At 51.4% G+C, this 22,009-nt stretch overlaps 2 protein-coding genes across 3 annotated transcripts; both read right to left on the reverse strand.

Moving 5' to 3' along the window:
• Positions 1-93: 93 nt before the first annotated feature.
• Positions 94-5,314, reverse strand: Gatd1 (glutamine amidotransferase class 1 domain containing 1). Of its 2 annotated transcripts, XM_051145644.1 has the most exons (8): positions 5,214-5,314; positions 3,550-3,626; positions 2,523-2,628; positions 2,329-2,436; positions 1,390-1,484; positions 834-927; positions 509-620; positions 94-390 (listed from the first exon to the last, which is right to left on the reverse strand). In XM_051145644.1, the coding sequence occupies exons 1-8, from the start codon at positions 5,275-5,277 to the stop codon at positions 384-386; spliced, it is 663 nt and encodes a 220-aa protein (XP_051001601.1). In that variant the 5' UTR covers positions 5,278-5,314; the 3' UTR covers positions 94-383. The 2 variants fall into 2 exon arrangements, with proteins under 2 accessions (XP_051001601.1, XP_051001602.1); XM_051145645.1 differs by lacking the exon at positions 94-390 and having other exon boundaries at positions 505-620.
• Positions 5,315-19,254: 13,940 nt separating this feature from the next.
• Cend1 (cell cycle exit and neuronal differentiation 1) lies at positions 19,255-21,356 on the reverse strand. Its single transcript, XM_051145646.1, has 2 exons — positions 21,194-21,356; positions 19,255-19,875 (listed from the first exon to the last, which is right to left on the reverse strand). The coding sequence occupies exon 2, from the start codon at positions 19,776-19,778 to the stop codon at positions 19,326-19,328; it is 453 nt and encodes a 150-aa protein (XP_051001603.1). The 5' UTR covers positions 19,779-19,875; positions 21,194-21,356; the 3' UTR covers positions 19,255-19,325.
• Between the last annotated feature and the right edge of the window lie 653 nt (positions 21,357-22,009).

Here is a 22,009-nt window from a genome sequence, read left to right on the forward strand (position 1 = left end):
AGCCTACTGTCCCTCCCACGTGGTTCCCAGGAACAGCTCACAGGATGGGAATAGCCAAAAGGCCCTGCAAGAGCAACACCCCATCCAAAGACCCCAGAGCTGTGCTTCCATGGATGATTCTTCTTGGAATGTTCAATTTGGAGTTCTCAGGAACTGCCAGGCCTGCCGACATGCTCCACACTGTGTGTTGGGAATGGAGGGAGGGGTACGTCATCTGCATTAGAACTGATACTCCTCAAGTTTAATTCCTGGAGGCTTCTGGTGTTCCACAAGGTCCAGATAGAGGCTTGAGTGTCCTGTCCAGCAAGGACCACCAGAAAAGGCCACAGTGCGTTCAGTTGTTGTCTGGTCTCTAGGCCACCAGGACATCTAAGCATCCAAGTTTACTTCCTATAGGATGAACACATGGTCCAGGCTCAGCAGGCAGAGCGTCACAGATAAAACTGTCCAGCAGAGGGAGCCAGTCACAAAGCAGGAATCCACCCAAACCCCTTCCCAGGAACCTCACCGGCTACCACAGAGGAAGAGCAGGTTCTGGACAGCAGGAACAGTGGAGTTGGCATTCTGGCCAGTGACCAGGTGACGGTCCAGCACCACGTGAACAGCGTCAGGCTCACTGGCTAAGGCAAAAGGCACAAGCCTTAGGCACACAAGGACTAGGCCCAATCCACTCCCAGCTATTGAGAAGCTGTGAGCACCCGGGGTCAGTAGAAGAGCCTGCCTACCTGCATGAACCACCATGGCCACAGGGGTATGCGAGACCTAAGGCACCAACCCAAGACACAGCAGGTATCCCTACCCATCTGTGTGTAGAGACATCAACTTGGGCTCACCACTGAAGCCAGCACCAGCGTCCTTCACAAAGTCCTCAACGACCAGTGGCAGGCGGGCAAAGCCAGGCACCCTGATGAGCTCGTACACAGAAGGCTGCAAGGGCAGGGCCTGAGTCAGACCAGCTGGTGCCTCTACCTGGCCCAGTGCCCTATTGTCCCTAAGACCAACCCCAGGGACCAGGCAAGCCAAATCAGAGCAGTAGCCTCAGCTACCACATGCGGGAAAACAGGCAAAGGTAAAGCTCAGTTGTCTTTTGGGGACTAAGCCACTATGACTTGGAGTGCCTGGCTCTTGCAGCATCAAGGCATCTGTGACCAGACTGAGATGGGTTGGTGACCTATGGAAGGGGTCCCTTGGAGGGTTCCATGATGGCCATGTAAGGGGCTGAGGCTCACTCTAGAGGGTTGCAGACTGTGCTCTGCCCTCTTACACTGGGCAGAGAGAGAACTGGTCTAGCAGCATGGGGAAGGGCAGGTCACATTGGGAACCTCCTGGTTCAAGTAGGGGGAAGGAGACAGGATGAACAGGACACTGGCTTGTCCGTGAGGTACTCACCCCTGTCAGGCTGTAGCCCTGGAACACCCAGGACCTGTCTTCACTGGTAGCACAGCACAGGGCAGCAACACCATGACCAATGGCACAGATGGGTTCTAAAAGCAAAGTACTCTGAGGCCCTGGATGCTGTCCTGGGTAGGGTCCCCTCCTAAGTGTCCCCTTACCCAAGGTGGATGCCTCAAGACTAGAGTTTACTTAGAGCCCATGCTACCTCAGTTTGGAGACATGGGCTAGCACGCAGAACTCCAGTCTATGTACCAACCGCTGCCTCAAGCTGCAGAGAAGCCACTGAGGGTGGTACACTCCCAGCCGGTACCCTGCTCTGCGACAGAACTACCCTGGCTCCTCCTCAAAGGCAACTTACACGGCCAGGGCATTCTCATGGCTGAAGTGGCTAGGAACAACTGCCTGTTTCAGCCCAGCCGACCAGCTCTCACCAACAAAGGACACCGTGTGTAGCCTGTCTGCATGCCAGCCTCTGAGGAGCATCCTGCCCCAGCATACAGATGTGCTTATCACAACTGATGTTGCCCGTTCCCGCTGGGATCCAGACAGCATCCTGACTAGCCTACCATGAAAAGCGCTAAGAAGCCATGGTCACCAGCCCTCTCTCAACTTGAAAAGGTCCATAGTGCATAGACTGACAGTGACAATGCACACATTATGTCTAGTGGGATGACTCTGTTGTGCACATGGTCACAGAACAAACTTCTCTGTGTGCAGCTCAAGCCACTGCAGCTCTCCACCTCCATCTGATGGGCTGATGACATCACCAGGCAGGCCCAGTCCTGAACATAAGCCCTGAATCCCATATCCACTCCATAGCTCCATTCCAAGCCTAGCCTCTGGTTCTCTGTCACCCACTGTTTTGGTCACTCCCTCCTACTTCCCACCCGGGTGTCTGGCTGCCAGCCTGTTCTCCAGTTTCTTGTCACCCACTGCTCTCAGAGCGGAAGTGCTGCAGTATTCGAGCCAGGGACCCACTACTGGCAAGGTCAGCCAGGGCTCCAGGACAGCTGGGAATCAGGAGAGCATGGTACCGGGCACCTGGAGGGAAACCACAGGTCAGAGGCATAACCAGGACACAGGGACCCACTACCTAAACGTCACCACTTGTCACTTTCCCCACCTACCATCTATAGACTCAAGCTTAGCAGGGCTGGCATATGCCTTGAGGCGGAAGTCTTGTACCCAACGTGCATTATTCTCAGTCACATCCACAAAGTCCATGGCCTTCCCCTATAGAAGCAGAACCAACAGGTGAAAAGTCAGCACTGGATCTTCCCCCACATTTGGATGACAGAGAACTTAGAAAGGCTGATAGACTTAAAAACAGACCCCAGGGCACAAACACTCAGCTAGACAGTCTTCCCGGGTTGGCTCAGGCAGGGAGCCAGCCTCCAGTGGCTTTAGAAAGAAAAAAACTCAAGTACAAGGAAGACCCAGAGAACCAAACCCCCAGTATGTGGAGCCCAGCGCAACTCAATGCTGAGGTCTTACCACGGGTTTACCACACCATTCCCTCAGGGTCCCCAGTCTCCTGATTACAAAGTAGCAACTACTTTCCCAACCACCTCGTGACTTCAAAACATGCAATGTCACAAATACACAATACACACTTGCTGTGACCCATTTGTATTGTATGTCCCCAGGGCCACAATGCAAGTATCAAGGATCTCTTTCCAAGCTGGGCGTGGTGGCACACATTTTTAATCCCAGCAGTCGGGAGGCAGAGGCAGGCGGATCGCTTTGAGTTTGAGGCCAGCCTGGTCTATATAGCAAGTCCAGGACAGCCAAGGCTACACAGAAAAACCTTGTCTTGGGGGAAAAGAAAAAAAAAAAAAAAAAAAGAAGAAGAAGAAGCTCTCCAATTAGGGGCAAATGTGCAGGACCTGCATACTAGAGCCAAACCTTATCTTTCACTTACAGACCTGACAAAAGCGAAGGCCACAAAAACCAAAACCAAAACCCTCCCTTAAAACTGGTAGTCAGAGCCCAGGGAACTGGGGCTATGACTTAAGGGTGACACCAAGTTTGGTTGTAGATCCCCTTACCTGCAGGGGATCTACTATTAACTATAGAAAACTCTCTACACTCTGCTACCCTCAACCCAGGAAAGGAGAGGACCTCAGGGGTTCCCTGGAGAAGGGTGATACTCACCCCAGGGGTGGCCACCTGTAGGTTGAAGGCAGCACTGGCCAGTGTGAAACAGTGGAAGAAGGACTGGGCTGACACACCTGCAGAGAGGGTTCCAGAAAGGCAAGAGTATGACAGGGCCAACTGTCCCATCTCTTCCTCAGCGACTGCTCCAGTGCTCCTGGGGACTATCCTGGCCCCAGAAAGATGTGCAGGTGCCCCAGTGGTTCTGGAGCTTCCCAGAACAGGCTCTCTGCTTGACCTAATACCTTCAGGCCCCCAGCCCGCCTTAACTGTCTGTCCACCAACACTCCTAGGCCCTTTGGCACCATCCTACCCTTTCCCACACAGTTACTTCCAAAGGCAAGCCATCTGGCTCACTCCCTACAGACCCACCAGGATCCAAGCTCCCCCTAGCTTGGGGACAGCAGCAGTGAACATGTTATGGATGTAAAAACAGCAGAGAACACGGCCTCTGGGGCACTCTCCACACCCAGGACATCTAGTGGGGGAGGTCCCATCTTTTTAAGAACAATATATTCTACCCCCACCATGCCATTAGCAGCCCTCTTTTGCACACTAAAGACTCAGTCAAAAAGGAACAAATTTTGCCCAGTTCAGAAGACTGTGCCTGCGTTTAATCCCAGCACTAGGGAGGCAGAGGCAGGTGGATCGCCTTGAGTTCAAGGCCAGCCTGATCTACAAAGTGGAGTCCAGGACAGCCAAAGCTATTACACAGAGAAACCCTGTCCCAAAAATAAAACCAAAACTTGCCCGGCAGTGGTGGCCCACGCTTTTAATCCCAGCACTGGGGAGGCAGAGGCAGGCAGATCTCTGTGAGTTCGAGGCCAGCCTGGTCTACAAAGTGAGTCCAGGACAGCCAGGGCTACACAGAGAAACCCTGTCTTGAAAAACCAAAAGACAAACAAACAAAAACCAAAACAAAACAAACAAGGCCCCAGTGGTTTTGTGGGAACAGCCTAGCCTCCCCTAGCTAGGGAGTAGAGTTTTGTCTAGTTTCTTCACTTTTATGGGTCAATACATTTTCAGTGACTAATCCCAGATTATCCCCACCAGCTCCTGAATCTCTCCCCAACTCTCTCAAGTAAGGCCTAATCCAGGAGCGACAGTAGATTCTCCCAAACCTCTTAAGGAGTGGCCCCCTCCCATCTCCACCTGGAGGTTCACTTTGGAACCCAGTGTAGGATTCTGCGGCACTCTCTGGCTTACTACCCCTCTGGCTCCACCACCTCGCAATGACTATCTCGGGCCAGCCAGTTCACTAAGGACCAGCTAAGTAATCATTTGCCCAGAGCCCCAGAAACACACCTGGCCGATGGAACCCATATGAAGCCAACAGACCCCCCTTCTGTGTGCGGCTCCTTTCTGGGCAGCTCTTTTGAGCAACCTCCTTCAGGATCGCTTCCTGGAGGTGCATGAAAATAAGCCCAAGATCAGGGGAACAGAAAAGCAGGAACCGTGGGCAGAGTACTGAGCGCCTGCGGGTGACACGGGGGCAGGGTCATCTCCGCAGCCGCGGTCCATCCCCGCCTCCCAGTGCTGACAACACAGGCCAGCCCCGGGGAGACAAGTGTAGGGTCCCAGGATCCCAACCCGGCAGGCGCAAACGTTGCCCGGGAGTCTGGACGGCAGTCCACTGCGCCACACCGCTGCCCTGCGCGCCTCACCTTCGGAAGCGCCGCTGGCCACCAGAAGACAGGCAGGTCTGCTGGGCAATCTCTCGGACGCCATAGTTGCAGACCCGGGCTGATTAGAGAGCTAGGGGCGGGGTGGGCGGGGCTCGCCTGCCGGGAGGGGAATGCGCGTGCGCGAGGTACGGAGGGCCGGATGGCCTGCAGGATGAGCGGAGAAAGGGGGCGGTGCGGAACCTGCTTGACGGCGTGGGCAGCAGCCTACGCGTGCGCAATGCGTGGGGGACCGGACGCGCGAGTGCATAGGGCGGGGGCAGGGGCGGGGACGAGACACTCTACAGGTCCTTGAGTGACCGTTACCCGAAGCTGGCAGGCGGGACTGGCTTGCAGCCCAGGGTCACACCTCAATTAAGCGCCGTAGGCCGGCCAGACGTTACTCAGGGTCCGAGTCCGCCACAAAGCTACTACGCCTTGGGCCTTTGCCCGCAAGTTGAGCCCGGCTAAATGTGTCCGGGAACGAACACCGCTCGGGCCGACTGGGTGAAGGGCGAGGAGGTGGGTCGCAAGTGAGCGGGCCTTCCTCTGCGGGTTTGGGAAGATCCAAAGACGCCTGGGTCCCTTGAGTTTTCTATGACCCTGCGGAGAATGGGATGTCACTTCCTAAGCCCCCTCTGGGGGCTGATGTTGAGTTTCCTGAGGAAAGACCAGATGGGGAGTCTTCAGGAGGAAAGTATTTAATTCAACTTCCCAGGTGGGAGATACAAATTTGGGGTGGTAAATAAAGAGACCACGCTTCCTGCTGAAGTGTCTAGACAAGGCAGATTTTCCTCCTGACCGAGAGAGTGAGCTCCAGGGAAGAGTGAACAACACACTAAGATGGGAAGTGCATTTGATTCTTATTCTCACTTAGGCGGTGCCTGTGGCTTTCCCCCTGTTGGCTGGGGTCTGGCCTCACATTTTTATACAGTTGACTAGGAGGAGGAAAGGGGAAATAGTCCTTGATTGAAGGGGGGGAGGGATCTCTGTACCAAGACATCAAATTCCTAGAACAGAGAGTAGTAGTGAGCCTTTGTGTAAACCAAGCTTTTACTAGGTGGAGAGGATTAAAGACTTGCATAAAAATCTTACGAGGGCCTGGCGGCCTGGCGGTGGTGGGGCACACCTTTAATCCCAGCACTCCGGAGGCAGAGGCAGGGGGAATGCTGTGAGTTCGAGGCTGTCCAGGACAGCCAAGGCTACACAGAGAAACCCTGTCTCAAAAAACAAAACAAAAAAGTCTTAGAAGGTGGGGGAGATAAAAGTACTTTAATTCAGCCGCACGCCTTTAATCCCACCACTTGGGAGGAAGAAACAGGAGAATCTCTGATTTCGAGGCCAGCCTGGTCTACAGAGAGAGTTCCAGGACAGCAGAGCTGTTACACAGAGAAACTCTGTCTCTAAAAAAAAAAAAAAAAATTTAATTCACCGGGCGTGATGGTACACAACTGTAATCTCAGCACTCCACTCGGGAGGCAGAGGCAGGCAGATTTCTATGAGTTTAAGGCCAGCCTGGCCTACAAAGTGAATCCAGGACAGCCAGGGCTATTACACAGAGAAACCCTGTCTCAAAAAACAAAACAAAATATTTTACTTCCTTATTCTAAACACAAGTTTTATAGTATTTGATAGAAAAGACTAATATTTGCTGGGGTTTGGTGGCCATGCCTTAAATCTCAGCACTCAGAGGCAGAGGCAGGTGGATCTGAGTTTGAGACCAGTCTGGGCCACACAGAGAAACCCTGTCTCAAAAAGAAGACTGGGCTGGAGAGAGATGGTACAGTGGTTAAGAGCACTGACTGTTCTTCCAGAGGTCATGAGTTCAATTCCCAGCAACCATATGGTGGCTCACAACCATCTATAATGTGATCTGATGCCCTTCTCTGGCCTGTAAATAAATAAAACTTTAAAAAGAAAAAGACTAATACTATATTTTTAAAAGATTTCTTACTATGTATACAGTGCTCTGCCTGCTTGTACACCTGCAGGCCAGAAGAGTGCATCATATTTCATAGACTCAGGACCTCTGGAAGAGCAGTTAGTCATCTTAACCTCTGAGCCATCTCTCCAGCCCCAATATTTGATATTTTTATACAGGTTACAGAGGAAGTCAGAGCAGGAACTGAAGTATCGACCATGAAGGAACAACTTTTTTTTTTAAGCCTTCTTTTTTTTTTTTTTTTTGTTTTTTCGAGAAAGAGTTTCTCTGTGTAGTAACCCTGGCTGTTCTGGAACTCTCTTTGTAGACCAGGCTGGCCTCAAACTCCTCTGCCTCCTGAGTATTGGGATTAAAAACATGCGCCAGCACGCCCAATGTGAGGCACCAATATTTTAAAAACAACCTAAAGGTACTTTTGTTGTTCCTGTTTTTTGAGACAGGGTTTCTCTGTGTAGCCCTGGCTGTTTTGGAACTCACTCTGTAGACCAGGCTGGCCTCAAACGCAGAGATCTGCCTGCCTCTGCCTTCCACTGTTGGGATTAAAGGCTTGCGCCTGGCTTTAGGTCCCTCTTTTATACAGCCTAGGCCCACCTAGCCAGGAAAGGCACCTCACACACTGGGCTAACTACCCCCCACCAAGCAATCAAGAAATGCTCCACACACACCCAGGGGCCAGGCTGATGCAGAACCTCACTTGAGGCTCCCTCTTCTCAGGTGTGTCAGGTTGACAACTGAAGCCAACTACGAAGCTTCACTCTGGGGTATCCACCGACCCCACAGATTGCCTCCTTGAGCACCAGAACTTAAGTCATTGTCTGGTTCTGAGTGAGAGATGGAGGAGGAAGTTGAGGCTCCATCCCTGACCCCAGCAGTGAGGCTACTGTGTGTTTCAGCCCAAGGCTGGTGGTGTGTACCATGCCTGACAGGTGATTCACATAGCTGGGGGATGCTTAAGTAAGTCTGTGACCTGTGTCCAGAGTGGCCCATTTGTGAGTTAGCAAATGTCTGTTTCCAGTAGAGCCTGTGAGACTACTTAGGATCCCCATGGAGTTCAGCATCGAGGCCTAAACAGGCAGATGTTACTGATAAGCAGTGGTTGGCCAGGGGCCATGCTCTGGATCTGACCTTCCCAGACCACCTTCCCTTTGTCTCCTGTGCTCAGTGGGAAGGAGTCCAGGTCTTAACACATTGCCCGGAGTCAGGCCCTAGTGTAGAGTTACCTGCCACATTGCCTGTTGCTGAGCAGCATCCTGGATCCTATGTACTCAAGTAGGCACACTGGTCCATTCGCCCCCGCCCCCAGGGTCTCCCTGCTACAGTGACTAACATCTGGGCCTGGACACCTAGACAAGATCAGGGCTCCCGTGGGGAATAATGGGCAGGCCTTGCCACTTGAAGCAGAGCACTGGTGGCCTCTGGATGTCCCTAGGCGAGACTCATGACCTCATCATGAGTGCGGCTCAGTGCCCCATCCTGCCCTGTGGAGCTTCAGTCTCCTTCATGGCCACGCCGAAGGTCCTGATTGTGAGGCTTAAACACCTGAGCCCTGGACTTCACGTGCTAGGACATCAGATCTGTTGGCAAGTGCTCATGTGTTGAAAGGAGGGGGGAGTTGAGGACTACATATGTAGGGTCTGCTTGTGTTTAGAGATCCTGACCCATAGGAATTCTTGATGTTGATGGCAAGCCGGGTATCAAGAAGGAGGCACTCAGCCAAGCACTGGTGGCGCACACCTTTAATCCCAGCACTCAGGAGGCAGAGGCAGGCTGAGTTCAAGGACAGACTGATCTACAAAATTAGTTCAAGACAGCCAAGGCTAACACAGAGAAACCCTGTCTCGAAAAACCAAAAAAAAAAAAAAAAGGAGGCACTCAAGCCGGGTGTGGTGGCACAGGCCTTTAGTCCCAAACACTCAAGAGGCAGAGGCAGGCAAATCTCTGAGGTTAACCTGATCTACGTGGTGAGTTCCAGAACAGTCAGAATCACAGAGACCCTGTCTCAAGAAAGGAAAGGAGGCACTCACTCGTCCATATCCAGAACCTGCTTCTACTGGAATGTAAGGGAGGAGGGGAGGTAAGAAGTCCTGGGAGACTCCTGTCCTGCAAGGTCTCTGCCTCCTGTCACTCCTGCTGCCTCTGTGAGTCCTGGACCATTTCCTTGCCATCCATGCTCATCTGGGAGCACCTTTCTATCAAGCACCCAACCGTCTTAAAAGCAGGGCCCCCAGCGGCAGCATCTGCTCGGCATTGCCCTTGCGCGAACACCCTCACATGCATGTTGCCTTGAGTGTCCCTCTGTTAGTTGAGGTCACCATCAAGTGGTCCTTGGATACGAGGACCAAGTGTTCAGAGACATAAGGCTCTCTTGGGATCGGGGCGGGCTTCACAGGCAATCCTTGCCATGTAAACATTCCTTAGGGTAGAGGAGGTGCCTAGAGATGGGAGGGAGCCCTCAAGCGGCCTTCAAGACCCAGATGAAGCCTTTTCCCCATTATAGGGCTCAGGTGGGGCTCTCCTGGACCAAGTGGATTGGGAGAAGTCTGGAGCTTCGAAGCTACACAAGCAAGCCGAATGCAGCCAACAGCCTCTCTGTCGTGAACGGGGTTGTGAAGGTGACGTCACCTAAGGTGGGTCCTCTGCACTGTTGGTGAAAACGCTAAAGCAGCTGGCTAGCCCGATACTGTCTACCATGTGGGCAGGTGATGGCATTGTGGCCATAAGCAGCGTGATGTGGCTAGGAAGCAGGCACAAATGGGTCCCCATGAGTAACAAGGAAGGGGTACGCAGGAGACAGGGTTCGGAGCTTCACTCAGACACCCCTAGATCCATGGGGCTTAGAGATGTACCTCCTCCTGACGAAGAACTTATCTGGCTTGGGGACAGAGCACCGCCTCATCTGTCCTCTCAGGATTTAACTGCAGCACCGTACCCTTTTTCCTTCTTGGAATTGTAAGGCCAAGAAATAAAACCAACCACTGTGAAGAAGCCAAGAAGGTTCTGTTCTTGGCCAAAGAATTAAGAGAATCCTGAATCGAGCTCAAATCCATTCTCAACGTGGCAGCTGGAGGGCATAGGTAAGGCTGAGAATACAGGGGGCTAGTGGAAGGGGATATGCAGGCATGGAAAGCGATGTCTGTCTCCCCACCTGCTATTCCCCGCCCCATTTACTGTGTGGCCCAGAGTGAGTCCTGGGATTGGGATTGCGGGTGAGAAGTTTCTAAGAATTGAGTGCTGGTTCTCTCTGACGCAACCGTTGTCCTTCGGCTTGTCATGCATCATGGCATTTGTTAAAGGGCAGGGCCTTTACTGATGTACCCAGGGCAAGTGGCTGATCCGCAGGGCTGAGTGGGCGGGCAGCTGGCCAACTTCCTTATTTCTAGGATGCAGAAAGCATGGCTCATGTACCGTAAGCCACTCTGAAAGCACCAACAAGCAGGTGCTTAGTTTTTGGTTACGTTTTTCTGAGACTGGCTTAGAACAGGTGGGGCCACATCTTGACCAGGACTGTTAATTATGTTTCGCTCTCTCTTAATTATTTACATCCTGATGTAAGTTTCCTCCTACCCACCCCCAAATTATGCATGCCTCTTACCCTCTAAACCTAAACCTCTTGCTGGAACCACAAAGGTGGGCTTGAGGTCCACTGAACTCCAGTGTTTTCATCCACTGTGAATAAATCTCTGGTTTTCATTTTTTTTCTTTTTTTTCTTTTTTTAAGACAGGGTCTCACTGTGTAGCCTTTGCTCTTCTGGAACTCTGAACTAGGCTGACCTCAAACTTAGAGGTGTGTGTGGGGGGGGGGTCTGTATGGGTGTGTGTGGGTGGTATGTGATTGCAGGTACTGATTACCAGGCCTGGATTTTATTTAAAAAAAAGTGGGTTCTGGGGTTGCACTCAGGGCCTCATGATTTCAAGGAAAGTACTTGTCCACTGAGCTATCTCCCCAGCTCCTTATTTTCCTCTTATTAATGTAGCTGGCATATTGGGAATGGGTAGCCAAGCCTCGCTTGTTAGGACTGTCAAAGGCCAGACTTTGAACCAAACTTTTGGAACAATTTGTTTGGTAATGCTGCTGACGCAAAACAGGACTTTCACTTCAAAGTGAGCAAGAGGTGTTTATTCTCAACCAAATATGAGCGTTCATGGTCCAGGAACACCAGTCATGTTGCCCCGAACGGGCTTCAGTATGGAAGTGGCTACATGAGCTATAGTTATAAAACAAAAAGCCGAAGCTCAAGGCATTTGCCAGGTATCTTGGAATGGAGGCGTCAGCTGACAAAGTCCCTGTCAGAGGTTTCAGGTGCTGTGTGATAACATCCTTAGCTGTTGAGTCAGTAGAAGTTAGGGTTCACACAGTCCAAAGGTTCTTCCTGATAGAAGGGTGGCAATCAGATGCGGAGATGGACGATGGGTAACTACAAAGGGAACTAAAGACAGCCGGAGGTCAGTTGGGTCCGGATCTGGACCGTTCCCACTCTACACATCAGCCACGAGGCTCTACTCATTCAGTGAGCCTTGTAGAATTTTTTTATGATTTGTTTCTATCTTATTTGCGTTGCTGTTTTGTCTGTATGTATGTCTGTGTGAGGGGGTCAGATCCCCTGGCACTGGAGTTAAAGACAGTTGTGAGCCATTATAGGGATGCTAGGAATTGAATCCTGATCCTCCAGAAGAGCAGCCAGTTTGTTTGTTTGTTTTTTGGTTTTTCGAGACAGGGTTTCTCTGTGTAGCCTTGGCTGTCCTGGACTCACTTTGTAGACCAGGCTGGCCTCGAACTCACAGCAATCTACCTGCCTCTGCCTCCTGAGTGCCCAGCTGAGCAGCCAGTTCTTAACTACTGAGTCCATGTCTCAGCCCTGCCTTGTAGAATCTCCAGTGTAGGTGTGGCTTTTCCCCCAGGATCTTGAGTTTGCAGGGCTCAGCAATGTTGGCCTTTCCACCTGTCTCCTTTGCCCCGTTCACATCTAAGAGAAAGCTGAGAGGTGATCACCGTCAAACTGAGGAGGCATTCTAGGGTGTGGGTCCCTAAACAAGCTGCACATGGGTGCTAGAGAGTGCCCATCCCACACTGTCCTGCAGGAACCCCATGTGTGTCGGCGGCCCAAGACATGGACAGAGAACTGCTTTGTGCTGGCCCAGATGCTGAGAAGAGACAAGTGCTGATGGCCAGGGCTCTTGGGGGTCATGAGCTTGGTGAGGGACTTAGAAGCTGCTGCTTCTGAGCCTGTGAAATGGTTCAGTGGCAGGAAGACTGACAACCTGAGCCTCGTTCCTAGGACCCACATAATGGGGGAATAGAACAGATGCTCACAGTAGTTTCTTGGTTTTTTGTTTTTTTGGGTTCTTTCTTTCTTTCTTTCTTTTATTTTGTTTTTGTTTTTGTTTTTTGAGATAGGGTTTCTCTGTGTAGCCTTGGCTGTCCTGGAACTTGCTCTGTGGACCAGCTGACCTCGAACTCACAGAGATCCCCCTGCCTCTGCCTCCTGAGTGCTGGCATTTGTATACTTTTGATTGTCTTGGTAGGTTTCAGAATCGCTGTTAAAACAAGATTGCCCAGATCAGGTTGGTTGATATGAGATGACCCACACTAAATGTGAGGCCCCGATTCCATAAGCTGGGGTCCCGGACTCTGAGCTGAGTGCATGCAATGTAAGAGCTGCCTCGTGCTCTTGCTCCCATACCTCTCCATCCTGAAGGACTGCAGCCTTGAACTCTGGGCCCAAACAAACCTTTACGTTGCTTTCTTCCGGTATTTTGCCAGAGCAATGAGAAAAGAAGCTGATAGAGTGAGTAAGGGCAGGAGGAAAGCTTTTCTCGTTCACTTTGGCTCCTCTGCTTATATCTTCAGGTCACCATGCTAATCACTTCAAGATTGTGTGTCTAACCTCTGTGTTCAAGACTGAAGACACAGAGCTAAGTCATTGTTCTAAGCTTCACAGGATAGAAAAACACCCAGCTGTCTACAGAGTGAATTCCAGGAGAGCAGCCAGGACTCCATGGTAAAAACCTGTCTCGGAAAAACCAAAACAAACAAAGCCCTAGCTCCAGGAGGATCAGGTGCTTCCGGAGCAGAGGTCATCTTTCCTGAGAGCCACATTTGAACCACTTTGTAGCATCAGAGATGAGACAGGATGGAGGGACCACCTCTCCCCCAGGACTGCTTAGTGATGCACACCGCCTGCTCCTTATGCACTTCTTTGTTTATGTCAACCTAAAGCCCATGTCAGTATCCCCCAAAGGGCTTGAGAGTCACTGCGGCCCCTTTAGCTCTTCCTCTTTCCACTGTGACTGACTAGATCGCCTCCCTGTTTTCGCCATTAGCTAGAGCTTCAATGGTCCAATGGACTGAGCTAGCCTATTCCGGATGCTTGAGCTGGAACCTTTGCCCTGAGACAGGAGTTAGATCCTTGGTTCACCTCCAAAGCAGACCTCCCTCCAGCAGTGTCCAGCCCAAGGACACCTCTGCTATGACCTGTCAGAACGTTTCAGTTCCACAGGTCTATGTGTGACTTGGTGTACATCAGCATGTTTTTGAAACTACTGAATATTTTTCTCCTTTTTTTAGGACAGGGTCTCTCTGTGTAGCCTTGGCAATTAATTTCTCTTTGTACACCAGGCTAGCCTCGAACTCACAGAGATCCACCTGCCTCCGCCTCCATGAGAGCTAGGATCACAGGCGCTCAACACCGTGCATGGATCTGAATATTTTCTATATCTGCATGTATTTAGACTATGAAAGTAATATAAAAAAATTAATTTAAGCCAGGCATGGTGTCGCTTGCCTTTAATCCCAGCACTCGGGAGGCAGAGGCAGGCGGATCTCTGTGAGTTCGAGGCCAGCCTCCCTGTCTACAAAAAAACAAAAAACCCCAAAGACTTGCACAGATAGGAAAGTGTCCCCCTGCTAGGCCACACCGCAACCCTCTTTTTCACAGGGATCTCACTGAAGTTTATGATCCTCCAGACTTGCCATCCCAAGTAACTGGGATTACAGACTTGGACCAGCAGGCCCAGTTTTGTCTGGCTTTGTTCTCAGCTGGTCTCGTGCTGTAGTCCAGGCTGTCGGAAACTCTCCGCCCTCCTGACTCTGCCTCCTGAAGGCTGAAGTTACAGATGTGTTCCTCCATGCTTATCTTGCTCCTGTTCTCCTGCTCCTCTGGTGTGAGCAGAGTAGGATATCGGGAAAGTGCAGAAAGGACTTACAGAGCTGCAGTCTCAGGAGGCAGGTGAGGGCACACGCCTTTAATCCCAGCACTCTGGAGGCAGAGGCAGGCGGATCACTGTGAGTTCGAGGCCAGCCTGGTCTACAAAGCGAGTCCAGGATAGCCAAGGCTACACAGAGAGATCCTGTCTTGAAAAAAACAAAACAAGACAAAAACAAAACCCAAAAGCATGGCAGGGTCTCCTAACCAAGAGTCCAAAAGCAAAGGGACAGTGTGACATTTGGTAAACCTCTGCTGCACCAACTGAGAAATCATTTGCAGTAAACTGCAGCACTAAAGGCTTAGAATGAAAAAAAAAAAAAAAAAGGTAAGAGGGGAAATGGCTCAATCAAATGACCTGAGTTGGTTCCCTAGAAACCACATAAAACAAACAAGGAGCTGGAGACACTGCTGCTGCTTTTCCAGAGGATCCAGCAGGGTTCAATTCCCAACACCCACAAAACAGCTCACAACTGTAGCTTCTGTTCCAGGGGATCTGACATCCTCACACAGATATACATGCAGTCAAAACACCAATGTACATAAAATAAAAATAAATTATTAGCTGGGCGTAGTGGCTTATGCCTGTAATCCCAGCACTTGGGAGGCAGAGGCAGGTGGGTTGCTGTGAGTTCACCACCAGCCTGGTCTACAAAGTGAGTCCAGGACAGAAAGGGCTATTACATAGGGAAACCCTGTCTTGAAAAACAAAACAAAAAACCAAAATAGATCTGGGGCTGGAGAGATGCTCAGCGGGAAGAGTAGTCCTATAGTTCCAGAGGACTAGAGTTCAATTCCCAGCACCCAGAGGAGAGCTCACAACTGCCTGTAATCCAGCTCCACGTGATTTGACACCATCATAAGACATGCATGCAAGCAAAACACCAATGCACATAAAAATAGTAAATCAAGCCAGGTGGTGGTGACGCATGCCTTTAATCCCAGCACTTGGGGGAGCAGAAGCAGGCAGATAGCAGTGAGTCCAGGTCAGTCAAGGATACACAGAGGAGCCCTGTCTCAAAAAAACAAAAACAAAAAGTAAATAGAAAAAGAATAGCTAATGCAAGGCTTGGTGATTCAGTTGTGACCTCAGTACTGGGGAGAAACAGGAATCCCAAGGGTTGCTGATCAGCTAGCCTAGCTTACTTACTCCCAGACCAGTGAGAGAGCCTGTGTCAAAACAAAAAGTAGATCGGGCTAGAGAGATGCCTCAGCAGTTAATAGCACCGCCTGTCCTTCCAAAGGGTCAGTTTCCAGTACTGATGAGGCAGCTCTAGCTCAGCTCGACTTCTAAAGGTACTTACTGTGCCCTCCTCTGGCCTCTTGCCACCAGGCACACGAGGGATGCACAGGCACAAATGCAGGCAAAACAGTCATACACACACTGAAAACAAAGAGGTAGATAAACAGTGCTTAAGGCTTGATGCCTGCAGTGACCTATGGTGTGTGTGTGTGTGTGTCTGTCTCCCTCCCTCCCTCCCTCCCTCCCTCCCTCTCTCTCTCCCTCCCTCTCTCCCTCTCTCTCTCTCTTTCTCTTGTTTTATCCAGGCCTGGTGTTGCAACCCTGTAACCTTAGTACTCACAGTAGTCAGGAAGCTAAGATTCAAAGTCATTCTTGGTTATATATTGTGACAATGTATACAAAAACAAAACAACCCAACAACCCCCAAAACAATCAAACAAAAACCAAGCGAGCAGGTCAGGAAGATGGTGGCTCCGGGTGAAAGCCGCTTGTTGCTCTTGAGAGGACCCAGTTCAGCGCACACATGGCCGTTCACAACAGTTTGTAACTATAGTTCAGCACACACACATGGCCGTTAACAACAGTTTGTAACTATAGTTCTGGGCATCTTAAGCAATCTTTTGCCCTCCACAGGCACCAGACATATATGCAGTGCACATACATACATACATACAGGCAAATACTCATTTTTTGGAGACAGAGTCTTTTTGTGTAGCATTGGCTGTCCTGGAATTCATTATGTAGACCAGGCTGGCCTTGAACTCATAAAGATCCACCTGCCTCTACTTCCCAAGTGCTGGGATCAAAAGTATATACCACCATACCTGGCTTGGAAATTAACAACAATAACAGGCAAATAACAACCAACTAACCCCTGATGACCTGAAGTTCTCTTTCTTAGCTCCACCCTTACTATTGTCACTACCTTCCAGTGGCATAGCAGCTGACCACCATGCCTACAGTACAACTCTGGCTATAAAGCACATCCCAGGTGCTGGGTATGGTGGCGCACGCCTTTAATCCCAGCACTCCAGAGGAGGCAGACGCAGGTGGATCTCTGAATTCAAGGCCAGCCTCTCTGAATTCAAGGCCAGCCTGGTCTACAAAGGGAGTCCAGGACAGTCAAGACTACACAGAGAAACCCTGTCTCAAAAAACCAAAACCAACAACAACAACAACAACAACAACAACAAGAAAATCTCAGATCTAAAGATTTTCATTCTCACCTTGTCTAAGGGTGCCAATATTTCCTTTAACTGAGATTTAAAAAAAAAAAAAAAAGATTTGTTTACTTAGTGCTCTGCCTGCATATACACCTGCATGCCAGAAGAGGGCACCAGATCTGACTATAGATGGTTATGAGCCACTATGTGGTTGCTGGGAATTGGACTCAGGACCTTTGGAAGAACAGACAATGCTGAGCCATCTTCCAGCCCCCTTTAACTGAGATTTTAAATTATTTATGTGTATGAGTGTTTTGACTATATGTGCAGCTGAATTCCCTAGAACTGCAGTTAGAGTTTGTAAGCTACCACATAGGTCTGAGAATCAAAGTCAGGTCCTCGGAAGAGCAGTCAGTGCTCTTTTTTTTTTTTTTTTTTTTTAAGACAGGGTTTCCCTGTGTAACCTTGGCTGTCCTGAACTCACTTTGTAGACCAGGCTGGCCTCAAACTCCCAGCGATTCACCTGCCTCTGAGTGGTAGGATTAAAAGCATGCGCCCCACCATGCCTGACAACCTAAAGGTACTCTAATTGAGAATCAATAAAGGAGTAACAGCAGACTCCAGCAGACACTCAGTCACCTGTGCAGCCTCTCAGGGCAATAAATGGCCCGAAAGCGCTTAAGATGCAAGGCAAAGTGTGGGTGGGTGAGAGTAGTACATGAGGCAGCGAGTGGCCATCCAGCAGTGCCGACTGAGCACCTGCAGTGCAGAGGAGCTGGTCATGGCTACGTGTCTGTCCAGCATGTCCAGAAGCCTGTTTTCAGGAATTCCTGGCTCAGGCAGCTGCCAGCCTGGACAGGGGTCAAAGGGAGACCAGGAAGAATGGTCTGATCAGGGACAAGTGGCCCATTTCAGATCTCCTCACTTTCTTAGAGTTGTCCAGTGTTGAATGGGATGTGTTATGTGGGCAGAGCTACTACTCCAAGCAGGGTGGGTACCAAGAGATTGGAAAAACAAAACACCAGCTCAAAGAAGCCTCAGGGAGAAAGTGGTCAACAGGCTTGCCAGCCTCAGTGGTCTCTAGAATGGAGAGGAGGGTCCCAGGATGGTGTATTCCAAAATGACCCTTGCTTCTTTGCAGCCTGTTACCTCACTCACACGGTTATTCCCACCTACTGAACACCAGGTCAGGATGGGCTCCGAGATCTGAGGAGGAGAGCTGACTAGAGGAGGGGCCCTACCTCCGCTGCTCCTGCATTTCATGGACGCAGGGGCTTCCTTGCTGGTAGGGCAGTTTCTGAGGAACAAAGGAATGGTACTACCCAGTGCACTGTGGGTAGCAGCCCAGGCTGAAGGGTGGGGGAAGGTGCTTGGGGCTATGGATACACATAGCACATAAGACTCATGGCATGAAGGAGTACCTGGGATTTTCTACCTGTTCCCTGGAAAGCCCACATGATCAATCTATGGCCCACACATACCCAAGTAGGAAGTCTCTGCCCCTCCCAGCCCCATGCAGGTGAGGACACCAGCCCAGCTTTTATATTGTAACAGTTTATTTCAATCTCAGCCTCCACTCAGGCCCAAGGTCCCTGCAGCCACTGGCCAGGTGAGGGCAATGTTTCCTTAGAGCCCACTGCAGCCTTCTGGAAACCTGCCCACTGTCACCACACCAAGGGGCAAGCTGGGGCCAGATGCACTAAGGAGGGGCTGCACAGCAGGTCTTCCTGCAGGCAGTGGGTGATTGGCACCCACTGGGCAGTTCTACTCTACCTGTGTTATTGCATTTATACGCTGTTAGACTCAAGGGGGTGTTGGGTGCAGGCAGGAAGGGCAGCCTATTGGGGAGTATTGGGCAGGCAGGACTGTAATGTGGCTCCTCCATGTTTCCTGCCTCCCTACCAGGCTTCCAGCCTCCCCCCACCCCCCAATTGCTGCTCTGGGCATGAAGTAAGGTGGTCCTAGCCTCAGGAGCTGTCCTGGGGCACATATTGAAAAAGAGAAAGGGGGAGATCCCATCCCAAATTTAGCTGTTAATCTTTGCCTTTCCACTCAGCCAGGACAGGGACAGTGGGTAGAGGTAGCTCTGCAGATTTGAATCCCACCTCAGGTCAGTCCCCCTGCACCAGGCCCAGACAGACTGCCCTCAGTGGCTCAAGAGAAAAGTGGGAAGAGTAAAATAGCCATGCCCTTTAATGTCCCCACAGGGCCAGCCTACTCCACCACTTATCTTTCAGAGGCCATACCCAGCATCTGTTCCTAGTTGTCTGGCCCAGGCTGTCCCTCTGCCCCATACTAGCACTTCTGCAAACTGCAGAGCTGGGCTCCTGCCCCAGAACTTGGGAGAGGGTGTGCTGGGGTCAGTGGAGGTGGACTCACTGTCTCTTTCTCTCCTACTCCATGGATGTATGTAGCATACGTGTGTCTGTGTGTGCGCTGTGTGTGTGTGTGTGTGTGTGTGTGTGATGTATGTGTGTGTATAGATAAGTGTCTAGGGCCTTGCATGCACTATATATTCACGTCTGTACAGAAAATGGCTCTACGCCCCGACCTGGACACCAGGCATCATTTTTTCCGGGCTAGGAAGGCCACACCAAGAATTAGGGCCATGGTAGCCACGGCCACACCCCCAGCTACCAGCAAAGGGGTCAAGTTCTCGCAAGGCCAGGGACCTCGGCCTCCAGTGTTGGGCTCGTCTTCCTCTGCCCCATCCCCAGGACCCTTGGGCTCTGAGGTGGCATCAGGACTGTTGGTAGCTGCCGCTGGCGCCGCGGGAGCTGGCTTCAGGTTGCTGTGATTATTGAGAAGTACAGGATCTGCCTTGGCCGGGGTCTTCTTGGTTGTGGCCGGCCCAGGGGCCACGGGTTGCTCCTGCTTCTCTGCTTGGTTTTCCTTCTTCACAGGCTTGGTCATGGGGGCTTTTCCGTCAGCAGCTGGAGTGGCCTTGGCCTCAGCCGTGGCCTGAGGCACCTTGGTGTCTGGCTTGGGGCTGCTGGCTGACTTTCCTCGGGACTCCATGATGACTTGTGCGGGTGGCTGGTTTGGGACTTGTGGCACTGGCAGGTGGCTGGACCACAGAGTCTCAGGACAGCTCACCTCTGGGCATTATATGGGTCTGGAGAGAGACACAAGTGAGGTGGTCAAAAATGACAAGGCACCTTCAGTAGAGCTCTCCTACCCCTGACCCACAGACACACCCTTCCCAATACCCCAAACTGTCCAGGAGCTCCAGCCAAGGAGCACCTTGTGAGCCTAGTCCCTCCTCTTCCAAGGCCTGACCTCTATCTGCTCTGCCCATTCTTGGATAAACCCCTCTGGCCTCAGTTGCCTCACCTATAATCTAGTCTCACTTCACACGCACTGTGTTTACCCCCCGGGCAGGGGTAGGGAGGCTCTGCGTAGACATATGGACCTAACTCTGGAATCTGGAAGAGAGAGTATTTGCTCTAAGCAGGCAGAAAGGAGTCGTGGTGAGCTCTGACAGAAGTGAGTGCTGCAGGCTATCCTGAGAGCTTGTTGCTGCCTCACAGAATGGGATGCTACGGCGCCTTGACCTCAGCTTGAGCAGAGTCTATGAGGAAGGGAAGGTACAGGGAAGGAACCCAGAGTCTGGGCTCTTAGACTGTCGGGGGAGCGTGGATCCAGGTCACCAGGACTATCAGGACAAGAAGGTGATAAAATGGAGGAAGAGAAGCCATCAGGAAATCTGCTGGCCTGTGCCTCTGGTCAGCCATCCATCTGCCCCACCCAGCTTAGATCTAAGTGCCCTTTCCCCAAAATGGGCCACAGCTTCATCCAGCTCAAGGGCAAGAGTTGCTTGCTGAGCTCAAAGCAGGAGCAAAGCAGAGTATGGGCCCCGGGCTATAGAAAGACCTCACCTTGATTCTCTGTGTCCTAGCCAGGAAGACTGGGCCCTGGCCATCCTGCCCCAAAAAGGATCTTGTCTAGAAGACCCAGGACCACCTGTCTGCCTCCACCCTGGGAGGACAAATGGCCCGGGTGCAGGGAGGGGGAGCCAGTTTGAGAAGCTAGAGCTCAGGCTCTAAGTCCCCCCCACAATGAACACACTGAAGGTCATTTGAAGGTCACATCATGATGGAAATGACCAGGGCAGAAGCCCAGATGCTGCCCACCTCCCAGAAAGCCCTGGTGTCCCCTCCCTGGTACAGTTCTGGAGAGGCCTTAGGCATTAGCCATCAAGTTTGTACAGAACAGATCTGTCTGCCCTTGGTTATTTTCGGCTTACATCCTATTCTTCCAACTGCCTCCTTTGCCTCCCCAGGGCTGCTGAGCCCGGGAGGGTAAAGTGCTCATGCCACAACCTCGATGACCTTCAAGACCAAAGCACTACTGCTTGGCCACCAAACCAGACGCCCCCAACCCCACCCCACCTCCCCGTCCCTGCCCACCCTCCGAAGGGCCTCTAGTCTTACGTCTTCCTCCAGGCCTCCAGCTTCTAGCTGCGCACTCGCTTCACGGGATGACAGCGGGCGGTGGCTGCAGATACCAAGGAGTGCTCAGGAGTTTCCCACAATGCACCACTCCGGGTGCAAACCAGAAGGACCAGCGGCGAGGGGCGGAGACAGCGGCTGCGTCAGCAGGGCCACGCCTGCGTGCTCCACCCTGGGAACCCAGGGGGATAGGATTTCCTATGCTTAGCTCTTCTCACATCTAAAGAGACTCACGCAGAAGGCGGGGCAAGGTTGCCAGCCTGTATCCTATCCAAACTGTAAGATAGGAGGGAGGTGGTTCCAAAGTAGGTCTGCAAGGGTGGAGACCTAGGCAATGCGGGTCTGCAGACGCGAGAGCCTGGAGAAGTCTGCCCTTTTTCTTACTGTCTACACAAGCACAGACTCTGAAAGCAAGCATCTATTTAGAATATTTATTTATCTTTTACATGACAAGACACAAAAAAGTTACAACTTCTTAAAACTCTTCAAAAAAAAAAATATAATTCTGTAAGCAGCAGCAGCAGCTTTCAAGGTACAGACATGACAGGAGGGGTGGCTCCTAGGAGCAACCGTGAACTCGGGGGGGGGGGGGTGGCCCAGACTTGAGCCCCAGGTAGTGTCACTGGGAAGGGGCCTCCATGGAGGGGATTGGGCTTGAGGAACACAGCACCAGCACTTCAGTCAATCACCAAACACAATCACATGGCAAGGGCAGGGGAAGAGGGCTGCTTTGATTCAGAACAGAGGATCCAGGGCTGGAAGGGCGGGGCTTTCCAAATATGGACAGAGGCCCAGAAA

Source organism: Acomys russatus, chromosome 5 (assembly GCF_903995435.1).
Source record: "Acomys russatus chromosome 5, mAcoRus1.1, whole genome shotgun sequence".
NCBI classification, from domain to species: Eukaryota; Metazoa; Chordata; class Mammalia; order Rodentia; family Muridae; genus Acomys; species Acomys russatus.